We start from the raw sequence: 24,805 nt of genomic DNA, 5'->3' as shown, positions 1-24,805 counted from the left end.
GTATATTCCAGAATCTATTTTCAAGGTACTAAGCAATATCTGTTTCCTGGAGTTGCATAGGTAACATTTGGAATGTAAAATTAATGTACTAGGTTTGCAGACTTCCTGGAGCTGGGTAGGAATGTTGAATGTAGTTAAGGATGTATAGGGTACAGGCAGCATGATGTTGTTCATGTGTTTGTCGTTGAGAACTAAAAGTAAAGTTCAATGTAATAAAATGGGAGATGGGTGAAGGCAGTAAAGAAATGAAAGCAGATATAAAATAAATAATAAAAAATAAATAATAAAAAAAATCTGGAAGGAAACCTTTCTTGCTCATAGATTTGAAGTCTGAAAATTGATCAAGAGGTCTGAAATAAATACACTTATTGTCCTAGAGTCATTCATCAGTGCTGACTTAAGGGCTGATGCGTATATCTTTTTAGCCTTTTGCAAATAATTTGAGAAGGCAGTTGAGTGAACATAGTAGAACTCAAAATGGAGTATGGGCCATTCACAGAATGTAATTTGTAAATAAATAAATAGAGGGGAGGACTTTCTTTCATTCTATCAACTGTTAGTATTAAAAAAAAAAAGTTTCCAAGACAAGCCTTCTGGTATACAAGCAGTTCACCAGGTCTGAAATAGAAGCAGTAATACTCAGAGTAGAAGAATATTCAAATAGAACTTGAGAATAATTGTGGTGTATTTTACTGAGCTTTGAGAATCAGACAACCACAGAGAGAGAAGAAAACTGGTAGTCATGAAGAAGAGTTAGTTAATATGAGTAAGAGAAAAGCAGAGGAGAAAGGGAGGTAGGCAGTATGTTGCTTGTGCAAGTTGGAGTGTTTATATTTGGTAATACTATTGCTAATTTTGTCCTGTAAATCCATTGTATAGATCTGAATCAATATTGTTAAACCAGGATAGACAAGTTATTGAAATGTCACGTTTTGAATCTGTCTCAATTCAGCTACGTGTGAGATTTGTTCACTTTAAAAAATAATGTTCCTAAAAGTGATGCACCAACCATTTTACCTTTCAGAGGGATATTTTTAGGTGTACAGTCATTGATTTAAGACGGAGAGATTTATATTTTCTGCTGCTATTGAATAACTTGATGTGGGAATGATTTGACCTATTCTTTCAGCTATGCCAGTTTTATCATAAGTTCTTTAACTCTTTTCTCTTTGAAAACAAGCCTGACTGTGGGTAGGCATCAGGTAGTCTCTGTCCGCCCTTACTTATCACAGAATGGTTGAGGTGGGAAGTGACCTCTGGAGGTCATCTAGTCCAACTCACCTGCTCAAGCACGACCAACTAGAGCAGGTTGCCCAGGATCATGTTCAGATGGCTTCTGAATATCCTAAGGAGGGAGACACCTCCACACCTCTCTGGGCAACCTGCCGGTGCTCAGTCATCTCCACAGTAAATAAGTGTTTCCTGATGTTCCGATGGAACTTCCTGTGTTTCAGTTTGTGTCCATTGTGTTGTCCTGGTACTGGATGCCACTGAAAAGAGCCCGGCTCCTTCCTCTTTGCACTCTCTCTCATATCTTATTGGTAAGATCCCCCTGAGCCTTCCCTTCTCCAGGCTGAACAGTCCCTCTTGGCCTTTCCTGCTAGGAGAGGTGCTCTGGTCCCTTCAGCATCTTTGTGGCCCTTCATTAAGCTCTCTCCAGGATTGCCATGCCTCTCTTGTTCTGGGGTGACCAGAACAGGACACTGTGTTCCAGGTTTGGCCTCACTATTGCTGAGGAATGTGGAAAGATCACTTCCCTTGACACGCTGGCAATACTTCGCTTAATGTGGCCTTTGCGGGAAGGGCACATAGCTGGCTCATGTTCAATTTGGTGTCCCCCAGGTCCTTTTCTGCCAAGATGCTTTCCAGCTGGGTCATCTGTCCAAGAACTGTCAGCTCCCCCAGTCCTTGTGGGTTCATTCCATCAGGCCCCATGGACTTGTGTATGTCCAGTTTGCATAAGTATTTCGTGGCCTAATCCTTTTCCACCAAAGGCACGTCTTCTTTTCCATCTTCTCTATGGGGACTGGGATTGCTGAAGGCCAGTCTTGCTAGTGAAAACTGAGGCAAAGAAGGCATTCAGTACAGTGGCCTTTTCACTGTCCTGTGTAACCAGGTACTCTGTCTCGTCCAGCAACAGGCTCATATTTTCCCCTACTTCTCCTTTTGTCGCCAGTATACTTACAGAAGCCCTTCTTGATGTCCTTGACATCCCCGGCCAGGCTCAATTCCTTCAGGGCTTTAGCTTTCCAAACTTCATCCTAGAATGCTCAAATAATGTCTCTGTATTCCCATCCTTGCTTACACCCTCTGTATGCTTCCTTTTTTTTTTCGCTTGAGTTTGTCTGGGAGCACCTTCTTCATCCACACAGGCCTCCTTGCATTTTTGCCTGACTTCGTGTTTTTTGGTGAAAGTATCTTTACCTTGCTCAGTGAAGTGGATTCCATCTCTCCCAAAGAAATGCTGGTTCACAAACAGGGTCCCATGGTCACAGAACCCAAAATGTTGTTTCCAACATCAATTCCATAGCCAATTATTGACTTATGCTAGGGGTGCCTTCCTCCTCGCACCTTTTTACCTCTCTGGCGGTATTGAAGACAACACCACCTGGGCTCCCCTAACGTTGACCGTTGCCCACAGAGCTTTGTAGTCACTTTTGATACAGTCTTGATTTTCCCTTGCAGTATCGTTTATGCCCATGTGGAGTAAAAGCAGGGGGTAGTAGTCAGAGGGCTGGATAAGCTGTGGTGGTCCCTCCACAATATCCCAGATCTGGGCCTCTGGCAGGCAGCAAACCTCTGTAGTTGATAAGTCAGGCTGACAGATGGATGCCTCTGTCCCGTGTAGCAGGGAGTCACCCATTACGACGACTCACCATTTCTTCCTAGTGGCCTTGCATGGTTTAGGGTTAGGTGGACCAGATTCTTTGCTTGTAGGCACATCTGGCTTTCCGTCAGCTTTGAGGGTGGTAAACCTGTTTTGTAGATGTATGCCCTTAGGTGGGGCAGGGGCTGTCCTCTTGGTACCAGAAGTCACTAGCTTCCACCCTTTCCTTTCTCCAGAATTTTGCCAAACAATTTATGCCATTTTTTTTTCCTTTGACCTTTCTGATTGTCATCTTTTATCTTACTTTAAAATTCAGGCTTTATGACGCAGAGACTTTCTTCTTGTTATTTCTGTGTCTTCTCAGGAAAACCCTGACATGTATTGGCACATCAAGCAGTATAATACAAATAATTCTGCTTCTCTTGATTTATGAAAAAGAAAAATTACTTGCTCTCCATTTGTGCCTTTGTTAATTACAGCTGATAGCCTAGTAGTGTCAGGAACTTTATTCCATGCAATCAATGAATGGATCACAATCAAATAAATTTTCTGTGATACGTAATGTTTACATTTTCCTATGCTCAGTTATGACATTGTTGGAACTCAACACATGGAAGGAAAAAAAAATGAGGAAAAATACATATATACATATACATGTATTTATATGTATCTGTATGTATATATAATCATACAAATCTGTGAAATTCATAGTTTAAGAATATTTTTTCCTTTCTTAAGTTGTTGGTCAGAAAAAAAACTTTATCTGCTGTTGAGACAAAAAAAAAAGTTTGTCCTTTCAGAAAACATGAGAAGCAGCAGGCTGAAAAACCTGAAAATTCTCCTCCTATGCATTGTAATACATAGATGCAGTGATTTGCTGTGTTTTTGTGTTGTTTTGAGGGGCGAAGAAGGTGGCGGGGGACACAGAGAGGTTTAAGAACTCCTTCCAGTTTATCAGCATCCTTCTTAAAATGTTGCTGCCTACGCTGGGAACACTGAGATGACTTGCTACAATACTGCTTTATTTCTAAGCATACTTTCTGACACTACAGTTCTAATCTGCAACCATTTTTCACTGTTTCTTTTTCTGCTATCTCCTTTATTGCTGTTCATGCATCTTGAAGCTAAGATGAAGTTTGTAGCATCCTATTGATAACTACACAAATAATATGTCATAGGCTGTGGACATGTAGAACTATTTACAGGAGTATAGTGCATTGAAGTTTTGAAGAACTTGTGTTTAACGTTGCAAAAGAAACTTTGTCTTGAAATGCACCAACTATTTAATGTCAAAAAGTCATCTATATTTATTGTAGTCAGCAACATCAATAGTTTTGTCCAGTGAGCTAATAAATAGTCTGACACATCTCCTAAAAAGACTTATATGCAAAAGGTCAACTAATTTGAATTATAAAGCATTAGTGGAGGATTTAAGTAGCTATCAACTGAGGAACTATCAACCTAGTTGAATCAGGATTGAACATTTGGCTAATGTTTGGATCTTGTATCATATCTTTCAGAGAAATCACTTATTACTGTGGCGTGTCAGTGAGCAAAGAAGTATTATTTTCTTCTGGTAGGATAATTACTACAGCTGTTATAGCTTATCTAATATCAAGTTCTTGCCATTTTGCAAGAAGAAAAATTGACTATACTGAATCAAATCATATGCTTGAATTTTATTCTTCAAATTTCTCTTCAGAGAAGGTTAATTACGTATGTTTTTTTAAACATGTATCCAGCTTCTTGAATGTGTTCTGGTCTATAAGTGGGTTAAAAATACTGTTTAAAATATTTCTACATTTTAGACTAAACTTTTTTTATTTAAAAGAATAATTCTTTATTTTATATATAAAATAATTATATATTATATTATTATATATATATTATATATTATATAATAATTCTTTATTTTAAAGTTTATTTTAAACTTTATTTCTACATTTTAGACTAAACTTTATACCACTTCAACAGGCTTAGAGCCAACTTAACAGCTTTTTTTTTGTTGTTCTAAAAATTGTTATCAATTATACTATCAAATGGTGTTGCTCAGTCTTGGGTATGCAACAACTCCACATGACAGTTCTACTTTCTGGCAGTTCTGCTTAAAGTGGGAAGGAGAATAATCTTCCTTTCAATTACTCTTCCTTCTCCCTCCTTAAAGAGAGGCCTTGAAGATAGTCTTGCTGTAGCGCTAAGCAGGACACAGTAGGAACAGAAGATGAGCTTTGTAGAATGGGACATATAGCTGTGATTAGGCGTGCTGTAATGCCATCCGGGTCTGGAAGCTTTGATATTACCTAGGTCTGGCATCAGGTTGTTTCTTTCTGCAGACATACTGCCTGATGCTCTTCATAGACACTAGCTCTTTCAGTCTGTAGATGTTCTTGCTTGGCTGTCTTACCAGAGTGCTGGAACATCTGAGTATCTCTCTCTTCTCTCTCCTTAAAAGTACAATTAGGCTTTATTTTCTCATGACAGTGGTTTATGGAAGTTGCTTTTTACCTTGGTCTGCCTTCCACTTTTGTTGGGGAAATTGTCTTATCCCTCAAGTAGATTCTGGACCAAGATTTCATCTTGGCTTCATCCTTCCTACTCTAACAAGTCTTTTACTTTCTTTGGTGGTCTGCTAGACTAATGGAAGTACGCTTATTTTTAGACAAATAGCCATAGCTTTTCAAATGCTGCTGCTTTAAAACACAAGTCAAGCCTTTTCTGTGGAGCCTTACTAGGGCAATTTAATGATATAATAGAGACTGAGGAATAGGACAGCCTTGTTACATGTTTGTGGTGGTTTGGTAGGTAGATGTAATATAGTTTCAGTAATGACATTTAGATACAGTGTATCTGTGCAACAATTTGATTTTTTAGGTCCTTGAACTGTGTCAGTAATTATAGCACCATACATTATCTTGTCATGCTTTTGACATAAACGTTTAAAAAATGAACCAGCTACATCTGAATTGATTCTGTCTGGGAAAGGCAGGCTATGTAAAGCTAGCATTAGGTAACTGTACCGTGTGTAAGGTAAGACAAAATATATGAAACTTATGCCATTTGATAGACGTGCTGCATATGAGGTAATACTGATGTTGATTATATCCTTCCTTATCAGTAAATTGTCATTTATCATTCAGTATCAAGACTTGCAGGAGCTTGTAAATAGGTCACATTTCATTATACATGGCTTCCGCTTGTAGTGCTTCCTAAATTAAATTTCTCATAGCAGTATACGTGGATTTCAGATGTTAATTTTAGTGTCCCAACATGCTGTGTCTTGCTGTTTTCCGACGAAGGACAAATTTTGACTTTGTCTACTCAAAATATGTTTTGGCAGAAGTATTTTTATTCTGTAAATATAGTGGTAGGTATCCCTCCAGGCTAAAGTGCTTCCTGCATGCAGCCATTTACATACTAAGTCATACCACATTAAGATACCACATTCAAATGTTTTTAAAATTAACTTTGGAGGATGGGAAGGTTTCCATTAAATAGCAGGAACAGGGAACAGGCTGCATCTCCACTGGCCTGCCTTTGTACCCTTTTCTTTGACAGTATAATCATAACTGTAAACCATTAATTCTGTAAATGTTTAAACAGAAAAGCTATGTTTATCTTATCATCAGATTGTCAGTGTATTTGTCAACATCAAAATGTATTTGCATTGAAGTAGAGAGTCATGCGTCAGGCACAGCCATCAGTCTGAAGAGTGAGGAGTGTTATTTCTCATGAGAATTTATGGGATTTGTTTTATATGGAAATGCAACTGACTTTTTTTCTTCTTTCAGCTGGTCAGTATTGGTTCTTCCTATAACTATGGCAATGAAGATCAGGCTGAATTTCTGTGTGTTGTCTCGAAGGAATTGCATAACACTCCCTATGGCACAACCAGTGAACCCAGTGAAAAAGCAAAGGTAAGTTACTAGACATCGGAGTAAAGAAATATTGTCAAAACAGGTAGACTTTGCTAAGTCATGCTAGGCCTATCTCTCTTCTGAACTTTTATTTAATTGCCTTTTCTCCCTCCTTCAAAACTGATAATGGTTCCCTGTTCATTGTATAAGAGAGTGTAAATGGTAAAGTCATCATGAATTTGTTATACTGGATGGCTTCTTTAAATGGAATATTCTGTATTGTTCCTGATACCTATCCTGTTTTTTTGAGTATTCACAGATATTTGCTGTTTACAGTTGAGAATCTACATTTTGTTTCGTACACATTTTAATGACTCCTTATTCTTTAAATGATTCATTTGAAAAATGTTTTCCTTGCTTAAGTTGAGCTGAAGACGTCTTACTGTCACGAATGGGGATTTTAGAATGCTGTCTTTGAAAAACAGTGTGCAATATGTTGTAAAATGAAGATTTTTTTAGCCTATTATTTTCAGGTTTTCACCTAGTTCTCCTTCCTTTCTGTAACCTGCTTTATAAAAAGACTGTAATGGGTACAGTATCTTAGCGTTTTCATCAGTTGTATTTCAGAGTCTGTACAAATGAAAGATGTAAAAACAACTGAACAGTAATAAGGCAGACTAGTTATGTATGTAAGCATATTCTATTGCTTTGTGTGAGGAAACTACTACAGGTAAACTGGGTACTTTTTGTAGTTGGCTTAAAAGCTTTTCATTTAGTATGTGTATATGGGAAACAGTTGATAGAACATCAATGATTGATTGCTTTCTCAAGAATCACTTTTAAAGTAATAGATCTTGAAATAATGCTAAAATGTGATGTGGGTCTTGGCATTGAGGCCCCAAATAGATAAAACTTCACTACTTCCTCTGCTGTGTAACTTCATTTTGCTGCTACATCTACGGAGACATTTTTTAAAATTACACTTTAAAAGTACTCCAGGCTTTTGTTTGGATGCTTAGTGAAATGATTGATTTCTGCTAATTTGTTGCTGTTGAGATGAGATTTCCAAGGAGTTGTAAGGGATTAATGTAATCAAGGGTAAACAGTGAACCTGTGTAAGCCATGTCTCATTCTTTCCGGAACCCTAATCATGGTCTGCTTTCACCAGAATGGTTAAGGAAAATCGAAAAGTTGACAAAGAGGGATGTGGCAATAGTTTATGGCTGGGATACATGCCTGAAAAAAAAAAAAAAGAGTGGAATTCTTGAACCTGCTACACACATTCTTAAGGAATAGTAGTACATCTTCAGGGAACTTCAGAAGTTGCCAGAGTTACATTGCATCTTTAATTTAATAGAAAATATGAATCAAATCAAACTATTAAACCATGAAAAGAAAAACTAATTCAGGGCACGGTTCAACTCCTGTACAATTAGTAGCTCTGAGAGAAGCTAAATCCTAGACCTCTCCATTCAAGGGCTTCTTGGTCATCATTTTGGAGAAGAGTGCGGAGCATAATTTGACCAGGGCAATGAATGAGACTCATTGATAGTTTTTGGTTGGCGATATAAGCACTCACTCCTTGTTTCCTGGAAGAGTTGAGCTTTTGCTAGCAATAAATGGCAATGCTTGAAAAATCGTTTTTGATACAGTGTGTTTCTGCTATATATTTTATAGCTATGTGTTGCATTGGGGCATGGGGGGAGGAATTCCTTTTTGTTTGAGAGGTTTCTGACAGCTGTGTGAGAAATTTGGACTGGTCTTTGGGAACTGTTGATCCAGTAGATCCCATCTGCAGCCTGTTCATTAGTGTCTGAGTTGGTCTTCGTGAAGTTCGTATGATTGAAATTATGGTATACAGTGATATATACAGAAAGACACGTTCACCTCCTAGGACTGTCTTCTAGAAACAATGAGAAAGTCTTCCTAACTATTACTTTTGCAGCAGATTAGGTTACAGAAAGAAAAAAAAGCACCAGTATGTAATTTTTATTGATGCGCACTTCAATTTTAAATTAATAGTACTGGACTTTCAAAATAGGAAAAAGCATTCTCTGATACCCCATCTAATCAAACTTCACCTCATTCCTTCTTAGAGACTTTTTTTTTATGCTTTCTTGTTTGGAAAACAGTTTGCTTAGATAGGTTAGAAGAGGGAAACAGTAGCAATTAAAACTTTGAAATGTGGGATTCCAGCATAATCAGAATCTCTCATTGTTACTGGTCCATGCAGTCTTTACTGACTCTCAAACCTGTACACCATTTAACTGAACTATGTATTGGTGAAACTCAAACATGGCAATACAAAGCATAACACGTTATTTTGCCGATGTAAAGCATAGAAAGAATATAGCGACAAATGGCAGAAGATGTGCCGTGCTATGAAATATTAGGGGTGATCAGTCTTGCAGTGTATGTTTTCCACAAAGCAATTTTATCACTTTCCTGTCACTGGCATTTTCAAGGAGAAAAATGAGCAGGTCAAAATTCACCAAAAAATAAAACAAATTACAAACAAAACTATTTAACAGATAGTAAAGTACCAGTCTTTGAGTATATTTAAGCACCTGCCTTTCTTAGTTCTTTTGTTAGTAGCTGACTTTTGCGTAGCCTTGTAATATGCCTGAGAGAGGGAATTTAACCCCATTTGGAGCATTGACTTAAATTGTTTCAGTGACTTTTACAGGAAGCCATGGCATTATTAAAAGATAGCCTGTGTTCCCACAAGCATTCTTCTCTTTCATACCACTTCATTTATCTGTCACTCTTGGAAGTAATGACCAAAGCCTGTTCATAAAATCTGCATCCAAAGTTAGGTTTTCAAGTGCTATCCTTCCCCATATGTGGGGAACAGTTAGTGGAATAAAGATACCAACTCTGGTTTATTTAAGTTTTCTCTGTACCTAAGATTCCTGTTACATTGCATGGCACTATTGGCTTCTATCTGCTGACTGTAGGATGTTTGGGAAAGGACATTTTCATGAAATCTATAGTGTTCCTGGTTGAAATTGTCTGCTGCCGTACTTTCTTACAAAGAACGGGGATCCTGGACAAAAGTAAATAAATGTCACTCCTAGATGCTTCAAGTGTAAGTGGACTGTACTTTGTTGCAGCACTGACTCACCTGCAATCTTTTCTTTTCCTTTCCTTTCTCTATACTTGCTGCATGCTGCATGCCACTCAGAGTGAAGATGAAGAAACGGATTACGATATGAATGACTCAGATTAAGTGTAAATGTCATGGTGAGCACTAGCTGCCCTAGGATTTTACCCAGATGCTTTTCTGCCCCATCCAATTCCTGCCCCCACTAGTGCTGTCCTTTGGCTAGTCCTGGTGGTGTATTTGTTTGTGGTTATATTTGTGGCATGGTTAGCAAAAACAGAATACATGTTCTGGATGTTGCTTCTTTGACAGAGTAATCAATGTTGCTGTTATCAGCTGTACTATGATCCATACCTTTAAAGTTATGGTGAGAAGAAAAGTGCTTCACATAGGTTCTAGGGGGAAATACTATAGGATCAAAATTGGTTTTGATTTATATTTTCCTTGCACCACCTTTTCTGTCAATTACTTTTTATGTGTAGGGGTGTCTCATACAAACTTGGAGTATAAATTTTCAGCAAATGTCTGATGTGGCAATAAATTAACAAACTTAACTGAAGTGCAGTGTAGTCAACAGATCTGATAATTTTGAAATTAATAATTTTTTAATCAAGACCTGGCAAATACAGGCACATGATGTAATCTTAGTGCTACAGTTGTCTTTATCACAGGAAACAACTCTCTCCACAGAAGGGTCAGGTCCTTTCTACTGCAGTTTGACATCTTACTGAAGATCAAGGTACTTTACAGGTCACATCAGGAATCTGTATATATCAAAGATGCTTGCAATTGCATGAGATTGAGCTCCAGCTTCTCATCTACACAGCTGAATATTTTAGCTGTAAAGCAGCCTTATACTTCTCTCTGAAGTGTTGCTTCCACACAGCTGAAGAAGAAGATACATTACAGCTGGTTGAAACTAGGTAATCTTTAAGGTCCCTTCCAACACAAACCATTCTATTATCCTATGATTATTATCTTTCCTGATGCTAACAGAAACTACTGCTGAGGTAGAATAAGGTCTTTTGCTAAGCCTTCTGGAATGGTTGCAAGGAATGGATCAAATCTGAAGCTTTACTGAAAAAAGTAAATTGATCCTTTGATGGAATTGAATGCAAGCTTTCTCAGCTGCCTGAGAGACAGAAAGTCTCTTAAGATGTTATTCTGTCTGCAGCAGATTTATTCTGAGTGGAAGGAACTATCACACTTGGGCCCTTAGGATCAGAGAGTTTATTCACCATTGCTGAGAGTTTTTAAGTCAACTTTGGATCTGCTGCATCTGGATGAAAAACAACAGAAGCATGGAAAGCAGGAAAATTCTGAAGACAACAGATCTAAAGTATAAGTTCAGAGGAGCGTTATCCATGAAGGTCTCTGTTTAGCTAATAGCGTGTTTTCACATGAAATCTTCTTCAGTGCCTGGTTCTGCTCAAGATATATTCCACAATCCTAGCCACTGGCAGTTTAAGAAAAGACCTGCCCTAACTGTTTTCAAATTTTAGTTACCTCTGTTAGTGTTGAGACATCTTCTCTCAGCATTTTTGCACAGAAAGTGACTAAAATTTTCAGGAAGTCTCATTAAAGTTTTATTTTCATGAAAAAAGGAGGAGTTTCGGATTGCAGAATAGAACCGGTCATTCTTTCAGTAATTAGTAATTCCAATTTTGATAGAATTCCTGATAATTTAAATTCAATATTCTCTTTTCCTCTTTGGACAAAGTCACTGTTCATGGCTATAGAAGATCCTCTTTCACCCAATTTCTAAACAGAGGTGGATGGAACACTTCCCTTGAGAGCTTGCTGATAAGTCATTTCCTCTTTAGTAAAGTTAGGGGTTGCAGAAAAAGTACCAAGTAAAATGTGTTATAATATTGCCTGAGCTGATGGAATTTTCTATTTTATGTTGGATTTACTGGCTCAGCAGTGTGCCAAGTTCAACATCTAGATCAGGCTTAGCTTGTCTTATTTGTATGTGCTCTTGAAGTTACAGAAAGTAATTCTAACTCTATTAATCTTAAAAGCATTTTTTTATCTTTTAGGAAAGAATAAACTCAAATGTTGCATTTCAGATGGGAAACATTCACAAAATTAATTGATCCAGTAATATTTTCTAACTCCACAGGTGCTCATTTCAGCCATGTTTTTGCCTCTCTTGGCACTTACTTGCTACTTTTGATGGGTTAGACTGTTATCCACTATGTGGACTTCTGCCCCAATACCTTATTCTCGGCAGTGACCGACTCCAAATACTTGAGGAAAGAGATTAAGCGTGAAGCATTTATCAGAATAACTCGTGATGTATTTCCCCAGCTTCTGGTAAGGAGCAGGTTAGAAATTTTGGCTTAAAACCTGCATCCAGATCATTACATCAAATAGGTATCATTGGCACTATATTCTGTAAGTTTGTCTAATCCCTTTTGAATGTATTAGTACCAGCTACTGAGCAATTTTCAAGGCCTGTCTTTTCCGTGCAGAATGCAACTGTATCGTTCCGACATCTTAATATGAAAAGTTTTTTGCTTAGTACACATAGTAGATTCCTCCTCATGAAATATGCAGTGTTTGCATTTAAAATATACCTTAAAACACATTATAGCCCATCAGAGATATCCTGTATTTTGGAAATTTATCAAAGTACCTGCAATGTCACTTCATTTCCTAACTTGTAAATAATAGTAAGTCTGACTTTGAAATGAAACAGAACTTTGTAACCACAAAGTGAGATCCAGGTACTGCAGGCATTTCAGGGAGCAAGTGATAAAGTGGATTTTTTTTAAGTTAACTCTGAACTGTCCTTGAGAGCATACAAATGGTGGAGTCTTTATGAACTCCAGTCCTTAAAAAATTCCATGGCATTGTGCAAAGCAGGTGAGACCCTACTTGACTATAGCCACTGTGAATGATGTATTAGGCTTAATGACCGATAAGAGGCTGATACGGTAAATTATCAACATTTTAACAATATTAAAAAGAAACCAAACACCTAGACTTTTTCATTTAAAACCAAACATGAAACTGGCATGCTCTGTTAATTTTTGGTGTGACAATTTTTACCCAACAGGCACAAAGATCGTGCGTGCTGTCAAATTCTGTGAATCCTCTGGGGGTAGAATGTGCTACTGAGTGCTACTAGCATGAGGTGTTTGTCATAATATGAGATTAAATTGAAATCGTCATAGAAAGAAATTCTGCATTGAAGACAGCTATGCCATTTCCCAGGGACTGTGCCTTTGCTTTCTGCCAGGTTTTGAAGAGCTCTTATCAGTACTTGGAAAACAACCAGGAAGTAAAAGAAAATGAATTATTGTTAGAGATAATTTTACTTGCCCATAAAGTACTTGTGCTAAGTACATTTGAAGCTTTGCTTAGTCTTTTTTTGGCCATGGTCATCACTGGTTCTACCGTTTGCTTGCAGGCTTCCCTATGGGTACACTAAAGCAGCTTCAGAGCTGATGTCATTACTGCTAATTGCAGTATTCAGGTTAGAGTAGCAATGTGAGAAACATGGTGGCCTGGACAGTCAATCCTAAGACATGGATCCTTTCTTCACTGGAGGTGCTGAAGAAAGTTGAAAAGGGGAAAATAAAAAATAAAAATGAAAATAGAATACATAGTCTTCGTGTTATAGGATGCTATATACAAGGTTTCCTAGGTTCTTCAGGGGCAGATATTTTGGTTTCATTAGACTTCATTCCCTATATTTAATATACACCTTTTAAAATGTATATTAAACAAGTCAACTGCCTTTAGGGGAAAACCAAATCATTTTATTCACTGTAATGGGAATCTCAGTTCCTTGGTAACAGTGGGAGAAGGAAATTCCTTAGACAGAATTTTCGAGAAATACATTCCTTCTCATGAAGTCAAAGGCTGCAACGCCTCTCAGCTGCCTGGCTTGGGTGATTCAAAGGATAATGATGGACAGGGTAGTGCATGAAAAGTACAATGTGCTATGTCTTGTCTCTGCAGAAACAATTTTTCTGTGGACTGGGAGGGATGCTTAACAAACTTGTGAGATCTTCCATGAAGAAATAATATTAATGTAAAATTATTTTAAAACTGTTGTCAAAGTAGGATTTACTGTCCTATAGGTGGTGAGTCCAACTGATGAGCTTTGTATATCCGAACTCCACTGTACAAAACTATTTACTAAAACTTTTTACTATGAAGAAATCTTGTTGGCTGAATTTAGTTCATGCTAAAGATCAAGTCTGGACATCTATTTCAAATGTCAGTTTAGTTCTTCTCAACTCATACTCTTCGTCTTTGAAAGCTGAATGCATCATCTCACTCAGTATGACATTTGTGCACATTTTAGGTTGCTAACTCATGTTGTCAAGGGATACAATTGCAGCTGAAATTTGAGAGAGTTAAGGACATTTACTGCAATAGGAAAAAATTAAGATTAAATCCTAAGTTTTAAAATGTATCTGGTTCATTTACTGTATGGGACCTAAGTATCTTTAGAACAAGGATGAAATAAAATGGCTTACTTCTTAGGTCTTCCAGCCCTTAAGCTTTGGTTATATTAATCAGACTCAGTTACTAGCAGTGATGTACATTAGTTTTCATGATGTTTGATAGTAAAACATTGTATGTATTAATCTTTCTTTTTCAATCTTAAAGCACAAGCTTCAAGAATGTCCTTGAACCAGCTTCTTTAAAAATTATCAGTTTTTCTGAAATAGTCATTATGTTGTTCTTTGTCCTCCATTCTTTAAGAATGACATTGATAGAATTTTCATTTATGAAATTGTTGGTCTCTTTCAGATTTTGCAAGAACGAGGTTCCAGGATGTGAAGACAGTATTGAACAGTGAAGATTTTTTCTCTTTTATTCCAAGATGCAGTGAATTGTCACATTGAAGAGGCTTGGCTGCAAAAGAAAAAATCTGATTTAGACAATTTTCTGTTGATCTGGGTTTCAACCATTTTTGCCTATAAGCTGGTGTCAACTGGCCGAAAGCGTTGCAAGATTACTTAATGGGAATAGATGGTGTGGGAGTGTGTTTTAAGTTTTGGTTGTAGTGCATGGTTATAATGTCTTATGGGCTGGCTGACACTGGCCATTTGAAAAGAAATGACCATGCACTTATATTTTCCTCTGAGACATGTAGCACTTAATGCTTGGTGCTGGATGACCCAATGTTGATCAGTTTGCAGAGATTTTCCTACTAATCATTGTAAACATTTAAAGGACAATGCAATTGGTGCTACACACACGTTACAGCCCACAAATGCAAATATTTGGGCCTACATTGTTTTGGAATCAGTGACAGCCCTAGTTGACTGTCTTCTACTGCACATTCCTTATGGCTCTGTGACATTCTGTTTCATAAGAACAGCCTAGGAGATCAACTGAAACTAGCATGTAAAAAGTTACACAACAGACAAAAGGTTTCTGTAAAGGAAGGTTGTATATATTGACTGTGGGTTTATGGCATATGTTAATACACAAAGGGAAGACTAAACTCTGAGAAAACGGCCTTCATCTGAGTAATTCTTGATGTTCTTTCTGTCAAATCAGTCTCCTCCTGCAAAAGTTATGCTCCAGTCTTAGCCAGATGTTTGGAAGGGGAATCAAAATTCACTTAAAATGAACAACTGAACTTTCTTCCTTTTGAGATATTTGTATTCAAATGTGTTTGTACTTTTAAAAATTCCTGTAAGTGTTGACCTCTATGAATTACAGTAGACATTTTTCAAGAGCTGGAAGTTTTACAGAAATATGGTTGGTTAGTCCTAGATCCCTATCTCTGTGGCTGGGATTAAAATCAACCTAGAGCGTGAAGACAAGCTCATGCAATCGAAATACTTAATTACTTCATACGTTCAAGATACCTGTAATCAATCTTTCTATACTGTTTCAACTATGCAGTTAAAGAACACCGTTTGAATACATCTGGTGCGGCTTTATTAGTTTGTCCTTGATGAAGGCTAATACACAAGACTGGAGCTTTTTAATACACTATGTTTTGAGCAAAATCTTTCGCACATCTTTAAAACACTTAATGATATTGACGGTATAAAACTCAGCTTCATTGACTTACATAGCTGAAAGCAGTGGAAGGGAGTTTCAAAAAGCTGTAAGATTGTTTTGAATTCTACAGACATTTGTTTTCATTCTCAGTAACATCAGAATTTATGCATATACTCTTGGTAATCCTTTACACAAAAGCCCGATTGTCGAACACCCAGGGTCTACCTTTATTTATTTTTTTCCAAAAAATAATAATAATAAATAAAAAAAAAGATTATACATTGATAAAAGTTTGGCAGGAACAATTTGTAAAAACCATTTCTACTAAGCTGGTTAAACAGTGGGCTAAATGTTTTGTCCATGCAACTAATGCTTGAAAGGGTTTGTAATGCATTTTGCCACTTGGATGTGGTCTGCACTGGAAGCTGCTGGCCCCTCCAAAACAACACACAATGTTTGTCTTTTTTTAAAATGTTAAAACTGAATTGAATTTACTAAAAATGTAATTGTGTAGGGAGCAATGTTTATACTTTTATACTTTTTTAGGCACCCATATTTTATCCGCTTAAATTTAACACCCAAGTTTCCCCTAAATAATAACAGATTATCTTATGTATCTGAAAATAAGCATAGCTATTGTCTGTGTTAAGTACATATTAAAACATTTCCTCTGCTGCAGTAGTCACTGTGTTTTTAAACAGCATGACTCCACCATATTTCCTGAGCTCTCTAGCTCTTGGAATTGCAGCCAACTAGGTTTCTTGTTTTCTTGATGTGCTTTACAGAGTAACGCAGCATTGGCCTAACTGGATTCTAAAGCCCAAAATATCTGTGTAATGATCCTTCTGAATCTGTATTTCTGTTGTTTCTCTTATTTAACTCCTCCCAAAATGAGTGTTTTGTTTCATGAACTGAAATTTTCAAGAATGGCAGCAGTAAAGCATAAGTAACAAACTGAGCAAAACCAGAACAAATTTAGAGTATGTAAAAGGGTGTTTTTTTCTAAGTATGTTTTTTTCACTGGAGTTTTTTTCAGTTTAAAAACATGCTTTTATGGTGAGATTACCTGCTATCGAGTTTACATTGTATCCATGTTGTAGCAAATTTGGGGGAAATGGGTGGTTAATCATTCTGCACTTTGTTTCCAATACCTCACACAGATTTTAAAACAAAACAAAACAAAAAAAGAACTTTAATAGGTACCTTGTAAATTATTTTATATATGCTATTGTTTGAGACCACTTAACTACCTACTTTTCCGTTCTTGCTATTGTCATTGTTGCTTTAATTTTTGTGAACATCTGAGGCTTTGAGATAGTTGGAAGTGCAATTATATGCCTTTTTCGAGGCATTAAGAATCATTCCCTCAAAAAGTTTGGTTTCTTTTTATTTGACTCTTGTAACGTCAAATAAAGTTAGCTATAGTAACAAGGTAGTTGTATTAGAGTCCAATCTACATCAAGTTTTGGAAACATTGCTTCATATGTTAACATCTTGCAGGTTGAGGTAATGTACTGATGTAGTTTAAACTGGAGTCCTTTGTCTGTGTCTTTGCTGTCATTTGGGAACTATTTACCTCAAGCGACCTGCCTATGATGATGTAAAAGTGATATGTACACTGTGGGGTCTGTAATTGAAAAGTTAAACTGCAAAAGCATGAGTTGAACTCTGGATTTTTACAGCTTATCTTTAAATCAAAACAGTACTCCAGGCTAGAATTTATAGAATCATTTCTATGATTCTATGAATTTAGGATCCTGAGCATAAAAAGATTATAGCAGAAGAAAATAATGCAGGAACGGAGAGGTACCAAAATAAACAGTCAATCAAGGTAAGCTCTCACGAAAAAAATAAAATTCTACGGAAGGTTTAGCTTTCTACACCTTCACTATATGCATATTCAGTGAAGTAGTTTGGCATGTTGACCATGGAAAACGAGGTTACTTTAGTAGATCATTAGAGGATTTCTTAAATGTCTGTCATTTCTTAAATGACAGACTTCTTGCAAAACTTGTGTAAAAACTGAAAAGTTCAAACTTACTGTAGCCATTTCTTTCTTAAAGTTAGGAGACAGATTGTTTGGACTTAATTTAGACAAAAGTTGTTTTTTTTTTTTTTCTATGGGAGACAACTGATTTCTATGTGAAGTGCTTTTGGATTTCAGAAGGTGGCAAATCAAGAGTTTATATGCAATGAAGAAGCCATTCTGAAGCTGCTAAGATGTGAATGTCACCTGGTTCATAACTGTTCAAAAGTATAGTCTGACTCAGCTCCCACAGTAAATGAAAAATAGCTTTTTTAATGAAAGATACAAGGTTACCTGGAATTTTCTCCTACTTATTATGGAGTTATTAAGGAGTCTGGGTAATTGCAGTTTATCTGTTAGTAACTTAATTGTGTGTCGCAGGCTTGATTGTATTTAGAAGCTTATATTGATTGTCTACTGAACTTTCAGTCCTCAGAATCATATACTCAGAACATTTGAAAAAATGTTTTTTTTTCAAATTTAGCTAGGTATCTTGTAATGATACCAGTTCCTTTCATCTTTCACCTTAGCTTTAGTAAAAGATATTCCTGAAAAAAATTGAGCTCAAGATTCCATCTAATTTTTTGTCTTCAGATTTTCTTCAGACAGTAGCTGTGTAGCTCCATTTCTAGCAATGTTTATGAACAGTCATGATTGATTAGGAATGGTATTATTTCCTGAAGATACCAGAATTGAATCAATCTCCTCCTTCTCTGAGAGAGTTTTTTTCAGGAGAAAAATGTAAATTTCTAGCGGATTAAACAAAAGAATATGCAATTGTAGGCCTGTATAGGGAACCAGTGTGTTGAGTGGGATGATGGTATTTTCAGAGTTCAGAATTGTCAGAACAGAACACTGCATTCTCTGAACATCTGTTGAGGTTGTTGGAAGTTGTTGATCTCTTTTTGAGCAGTATCACCAACAAATTAACACACACATTAATAACAAATTATCATTTTATTGGTATTATAAAAATGAACTTACAACGCAAAAATGCAGAAATGTGTGAATGAATGCAATTATATAGAAAATGGATTATAATGTGTACTGTCCAATCATTCAGGTATACTGGAGTACATTCCTCGAAAAGTAATGAGAGAACAGCGAAATACTGGGCTTTTCATGGAGATCAAAGTAAAGTGAAAAAAATAGTCTGAAGATGAAGTGTGGCATTTTGTTCACTTAAAATGTGATAAAATCAAAGTGTCGTTCTCCTCCTATTTTATTCTCTCCTTCCACATCAAAAATCTCTTTCAAGTTTTTCAAATTAACTTCTTCAATCAGCCATGAAAGGTGGGGCCCTTGAAAAAGACATGGGATTTTGCTTTGCCTTTAACAGTACCTGCTAGCTCAGGACAGTGAAGTGTCTTCTAACACAGACATTTTGAAATATATAGTCTGAGGATGCTGTCTGTTTGCTTCATTATAGTTTATACTGTAGTTATTTCTAGCTTTAAGTACGATCTCAGGAAATTACCTGGGTTTGCATGTAGGATTATTGAATCTTAAAATAGCAAAAATATTCCATTAAAAAATGCGGACACCTGTCTGAACTCAGTGTATTACAACTTCTCTTTCTTTTGGTTCACAACAAGCGGTAGCTGTCTTTAAGGGCTTCTTACTAAACTGAAGCTCTAAAGGGCTAAATAGATCTTCTTTTATTGCTCAGTTTGCCTAAGTGAAGGAGCTCTTTTCAGTGCGGAAATGTTAAGGGCTAAAATACTTTCCAGGGTTAATTTGAGGTTCCAGGAAAAAAAAAACTTCTAAAAGGCAGATAGGTTTTTTTTCTTCTAACAGATGCTACAATCATTTTTAGAAACTGCAGATATAACCAATTGCAGATATAAGTGTGTTCCTATCTTGCTTGAAATTTCAATACGCAACTTGGTAAGGAGTACAGCAGAGAAGACGGCACATTTGCCCACCACTTCGTTATTGCCTATGTTGAAATTTAACAACTTTTGTGAATAGAACTGGCAATAGAGAGGCTTTGAGGAAAATTCTATGACAGGAAATTCTTGCTGAATATTTCATTACAACTTAGCAGTCCTTTACTTTTGCGAAGTCTACCAAGGCATAAACTTCTGGAATTTTCAGTTTATAAAATACCGCTGCATATATATATATATATATATATATATATATATATATATAGCCTTCTGGGTTCTTCCCAGATGTTGTGTGTTAATAACTATTATAACCAGAGAAAATTACTTGAAGTTATTTTGATCCCTTCGGGGTGGCTGTGGCAGGAGAAAGTTCTGTAAGAGTATTCTCCTTGCTGTAGAAAGCTGAGCCTAAGTTTTGACCCACCGGGAAATTGAGACTTCCAGGCCTGGTCATCTGAAATATAAGAGCTGATACATCTATGTACCTGATTCTTGCTCCTTTTGAAGATTTTCCAAAAGTGTATGCACAGTTTTACTGAAACTTAAATTGGCCGATGTATGCTTGCTAGGATGAAGCAAGTGCCAAGATGTTGTAAAAGAAATGTTGCCAAGCTGTCTTCTTCGGACCAAGATCACCAAACTGAACAAGTATCAAATGGCAACTATTTCTACTCGCTTTTGTACTGAGCCTCATCTGAGCCTGGCTATGACAAATCTGTAAATCTATTTCCTATAGACTGTCTCGGCCCACCTACCTAATTCATGAGGTTGTTTTGTTTTTGTTTGTTTGAAATTACTGGTCTCACAATTACTTGTGCATCAGCTGTGTTGCTATCCAAGTGGCCATACTTCCAACATGTTATTTCCTGGATAGTGGATTAGCAATAACACTTTATTTTGTGCCAATTCATTATCTCTGAAGTGTTCTTACTGCAGCAGAGTTTGACTTTTTGATTTGGTTTTAATGTTTTTGCATTAGCCAAAACTCTTAGCACAGACATGGACAAAAAAATGAATCCAAGGAGTTTCCCTGGATAAAAAAATCTGCTAGGGCTTCCCAAAACATCTGAAGTTTCTTACAGTTAGCCATCATTTTTAAAACAAAGACACAATTAAAATGTGTGTGGGTATTTTTTTAACCTCCTTTTCATAACACTAGCATATTGTAAACTGCATGAAATAAAATTGTTTTTTCCCTTTTAAAGTCTGATGTCTTAAATCTTCCTTTTCTAAATCCATTAATGTTGACCGTAACACCATAACATCACTGATGTGTCTGGTTTAGTACTTCAGATATAAAATACAGTTTCATTGTGATTCAAAGCAGTAATACTTTTTCCTTTGTAAAGGAGATGCATCTTTTTCTGCTGCCTCAAAGACTTTACCACAAAAAAGCCATGTTTATTTGTATATTTATCCACTGGGAAATCAAGGTATTTTCCTTAGGGTTTACTCTGACTGTCACTGATCATTGTAGTAGGAAATTGTCCCCTCTGCTGTGGATATATAACTACCACCACCAAAAAAAAAAGTGTAAAAAAGTGTCAAGTTCTAACTGATCAGTTTGCAAACATTTGCTTTCACACAGCTCACAAATCAGCCTACCTAGCATCACAGATTTCTTGTAGAATCCAATTTTTAATATAAATACTTTTGTATGGAAAATTAATCAAGCTGATGCTTTGTAATAAGGCCAACATACAGTATAAAGTAAGAAATATAAGAAATCACTTTGTCAGCTCTAAAGTCTTACAGAGGCTGTATAAATAAGAATGAGGCAAATTTCATCTTAATAGTTTTAATCGGTTTTAAATGTGAAGCATGTTCTAATCTTTCCTTTTATGTTGAGAAACTTTAGTGAAATGGTGTCATTTTACTAAAGTGATTTCCTGCATTTTAATTGTATTTGATTTTTACTAAAATAAATCCTAAGTACAAACTCTGGTAGGAATTAACTACTTAACATGATCATTATATATTTTTAGCAGGCTTTGTTATAAAAGTATTTGCACTTTACAATTAACAACACTACTTTCAATCGAAATTCCTACTGTGCATATCTGTAGTTTCAAGTGTCTTCACAAATTAGCGAAAATGAGAGCGCAAAAGGGATAAGTGTGTACCAGATGCCAGTTAATAAGGGGGACACAAAGTAGATCTTTCACTTATACTTCACCTATGCCTTACATGTCCAAGTAAGTCATTAACATCCAATTTGGATCCTTTATAATAACTGGAGTTTATTTGGCACTAGCTTTCCTTTCAGTGGGGAGTTTCATTTCAGGAAGATGAAAATGGCCATGCAAATTCATCTTTTAGTGTGCTTAAGTCTTGCCTGGCAGTAATAAACACACAGTCCATATTTATGTGGCATTATCTGAGGCTGCAGCCTGTACAATTTTAAGAGATAAATCCTGTGAGTGGTGTGTTAAGTCTCCTCTAAAAATCACTGCTTTTGGTAATGTCACTGGAATCCTCAAGGTCTGCAAAGAAAAGCGATTTCTTCCACCATCTCCATTCAGATCAGTAATGACAATCTTCAGTGCTGAGTTTTGAAGGATGCAAATTCGAGCAATGGGAAAGCTCTGGAAAGTGAACCTACTACAATACAGGAAATCTGCCAGCTACATCAAGGACCATGCTACCAAAGCTGCATTTTAAATCTTTGGCTTAGAAGCATCCATACTGCAAGTGATAGGATGCTTGGAAAGGTAAAGGGAAGAGTACATGTTTGTCCTGGTTTTACTGTGGGTATTTGCTAATGGTGAAAGATTCCTTAACTAGAGTTATCTTTAGTCTGATTTGGTGTAGCCACTATTATGCTTGCATAGCCTTGCTGAAAGCATCTATTCCAAACTTGTGCAAAGAAACCACCAAGACATTCCAAATGTGTTTTCACCAAGTAGCATGCAACTGAGATAGCATCCAATAAGTGCTTAGCGAAGCAGCCTCCAACTAGACTTTTCATTAAGATCTTTGAGACTCGCCTGTTTCTCCAAATCATTTGTGACAATCAGAATGTATACACAGCTGCTAGCTGTTCTCCATCTCTTCTCCAGCAGTTACTAGTTAAAAGGAATAAAGTAATTAAGGCAGTTGCTGGTATAGGCATCTATACATTAAGAAAAGAGAGAAAGCTGGGCAAGAGGTAGGGCCTATAGAAAGGCAGGTATACTATTTTGTATTCTTATGCTGTGTAATTGGCTAAAGCACAAATATGAACAAGAACCGTTCACTTCAAGATAACAGAATTACTGTTAAATAATTCATTAATGGCAAGAAGCCAAATGAGCATGATGAGAATGTGGCAAGTGATCCAAGGATCTGGTTTGCTTATATGAAGGTGCAATCACTATTTTGCATTTTTTAAACATTTCTGATATGTTGCTATTCGTATTTCTCACTGCAGTAGGAGATGCTGAAACTGCCCGTGTGCATAAGAGGAATGCAAGCCTAAGGTGAGCCTTGAAAGGTGTATGCGGCCAGTGGAGGAGAATCCAAGGGCTGAAAAATCAGTTTAAGTTCTTTCTCTACACCTGATAGATATGGGATTCCATGCTCAAATTCACACTCATCCTGGAATTGGGGGGTTGAGTGATGTATAGCTGTTGTTAATATGTCAACAGAAGCTTTGGAAGCAGTTCTTCCTTACTTTTTGTCTCTGCTGGCAATAACTTCTCTTAAAAACATTGCCTAGCTAACATTTGAGATTTAAAACAAAGATCTTACTATGTCAGGCAAAACCCCCTACTTTGACAGCTCAACGTGGGGTTTTTTTAAGACCAACCTAGAAAGGTGAAAACCAGAAACACACACTTTCTCTGTTCCTTCTGTAGAGTCAAACATGAAATAAATGAGAGCATGAGCTTTTTAGGAAAAACAAAACAAAAAAAAGCCTGGAAGGGCTGTAACAGACTACTTGGCTTATCCTCTTGGTTAAACACAGGAGTAAATATACTTTAAGCACGTATTTTAACCTACCTTTAAAACTCCAACTGATGAAGACTCCACACTCATCTTTCCATTAGGCAGTCTAGTGCCATAGTAACTTTGTCAGTAGCGTTTTCTTAACACCTGATCCCCATTTTTCTCACTGCAGTTTAAACTGATGACATCTTGTCCCCTACGTTATGGATATGAATAGTAGATTATTGCCTTACTCTCTGCTATAGCCTTTCATTTTCTCAAAGACAAGTTAAATCTCTACATGGCGTGCATGTCTGAAATGCTACAAAATGTCAAAAGCAACAACAAACAAAATTTCAAGTGAGAATTTTAAAAGCCAAGCAGAACAAAGTATAAATAACTGTGTCCAGCAAGTTTATATTAATTCTGCCAGCTTCAGATGCCAGCTGCCGCTGAATCCCAGTCACCCAGGGCTACAAAGAGACAGGCTTCTTCCAACAGAAGTTTTAATATGTCTAAGACAAAATGCTCTTGCAGCTGCCTATTCACCAGCTGGGATGGTGGGCAACGAGGTTCCTAACCTCAGCACAGATTTTGAGTAGGACCAATTCAAATCTAAGAACTTATTCGCTGAACTATTTAATTCTAGTGTTCCCGAGAAGAGAAACCATTTTGATCCTAAAGTATGGCATGGGACGCGCGTAGCTCAACAAATGTTACCAAACGCAGACCGCTGCGAGGCATGGCTAAGAGGAGGTTTCAAGACAGAAATTTCTTAAGCTTTATCAAAATTTAACAAAAAAGCCAGACAAAGAACGCGATTCTTACCTGACAAGCTACCAAAAATGAGATCTTAGAAACAAGCAAGCAAGGAAACCAAGCCACGCAGCTCGAAGCGTGCTGCCCCTTAAAAGTCGGGTAAAGTAGACTTCGGACAAACGCGACTCAAGGCTGCGCTAGCGGTCACGGTCAGCGTCTGCGCTTCCCGGCGCCCTACGGGCCCAGGAGCCGCAGCAGCCGAGGGTCCGTCCCGGGGGCACGGCTGCCGGCAGCAGCGCGAGCGCTGCGCCGCAGCCCCTCGCCGGGCCCTGCCGCCCTGGTGGCGGCCCCGCCCACCGGCCAGACGCAGCCACGCCACGGTGCCAGCTCCAGCGGGCGGGCAGCTCCGCCCCGCCCCCGCTCCCCCCATAGGTTTCTTGGCCTGCCCATCACCGGGGCCGC

General features: G+C 37.3%; 1 protein-coding gene and 1 long non-coding RNA gene across 4 annotated transcripts in view; one reads left to right on the top strand and one right to left on the bottom strand.

Moving 5' to 3' along the window:
• Positions 1 to 20,882, top strand: part of LOC118256366 (BTB/POZ domain-containing protein KCTD5) — a 38,130-nt gene extending 17,248 nt beyond the window's left edge. For all 3 annotated transcript variants that reach the window (XM_050713772.1, XM_035563286.2, XM_050713771.1), the window contains 2 exons: positions 6,616 to 6,741; positions 14,555 to 20,882. In XM_050713772.1, coding sequence (XP_050569729.1) covers positions 6,616 to 6,741; positions 14,555 to 14,584 — 156 coding nt within the window. In that variant the 3' untranslated portion in view covers positions 14,585 to 20,882. The remainder of the gene's footprint in view (positions 1 to 6,615; positions 6,742 to 14,554) is intronic.
• On the bottom strand, positions 6,152 to 24,721 carry LOC118256367 (uncharacterized). Its single transcript, XR_004781212.2, has 3 exons — positions 24,413 to 24,721; positions 23,660 to 23,801; positions 6,152 to 14,659 (listed from the first exon to the last, which is right to left on the bottom strand). It is a non-coding gene; the product is annotated as an uncharacterized LOC118256367 (long non-coding RNA).
• Between the last annotated feature and the right edge of the window lie 84 nt (positions 24,722 to 24,805).

Source organism: Cygnus atratus, chromosome 15 (assembly GCF_013377495.2).
Source record: "Cygnus atratus isolate AKBS03 ecotype Queensland, Australia chromosome 15, CAtr_DNAZoo_HiC_assembly, whole genome shotgun sequence".
Lineage (NCBI taxonomy): Eukaryota > Metazoa > Chordata > Aves > Anseriformes > Anatidae > Cygnus > Cygnus atratus.
This window is presented reverse-complemented; position numbering and strand designations above follow the sequence as displayed.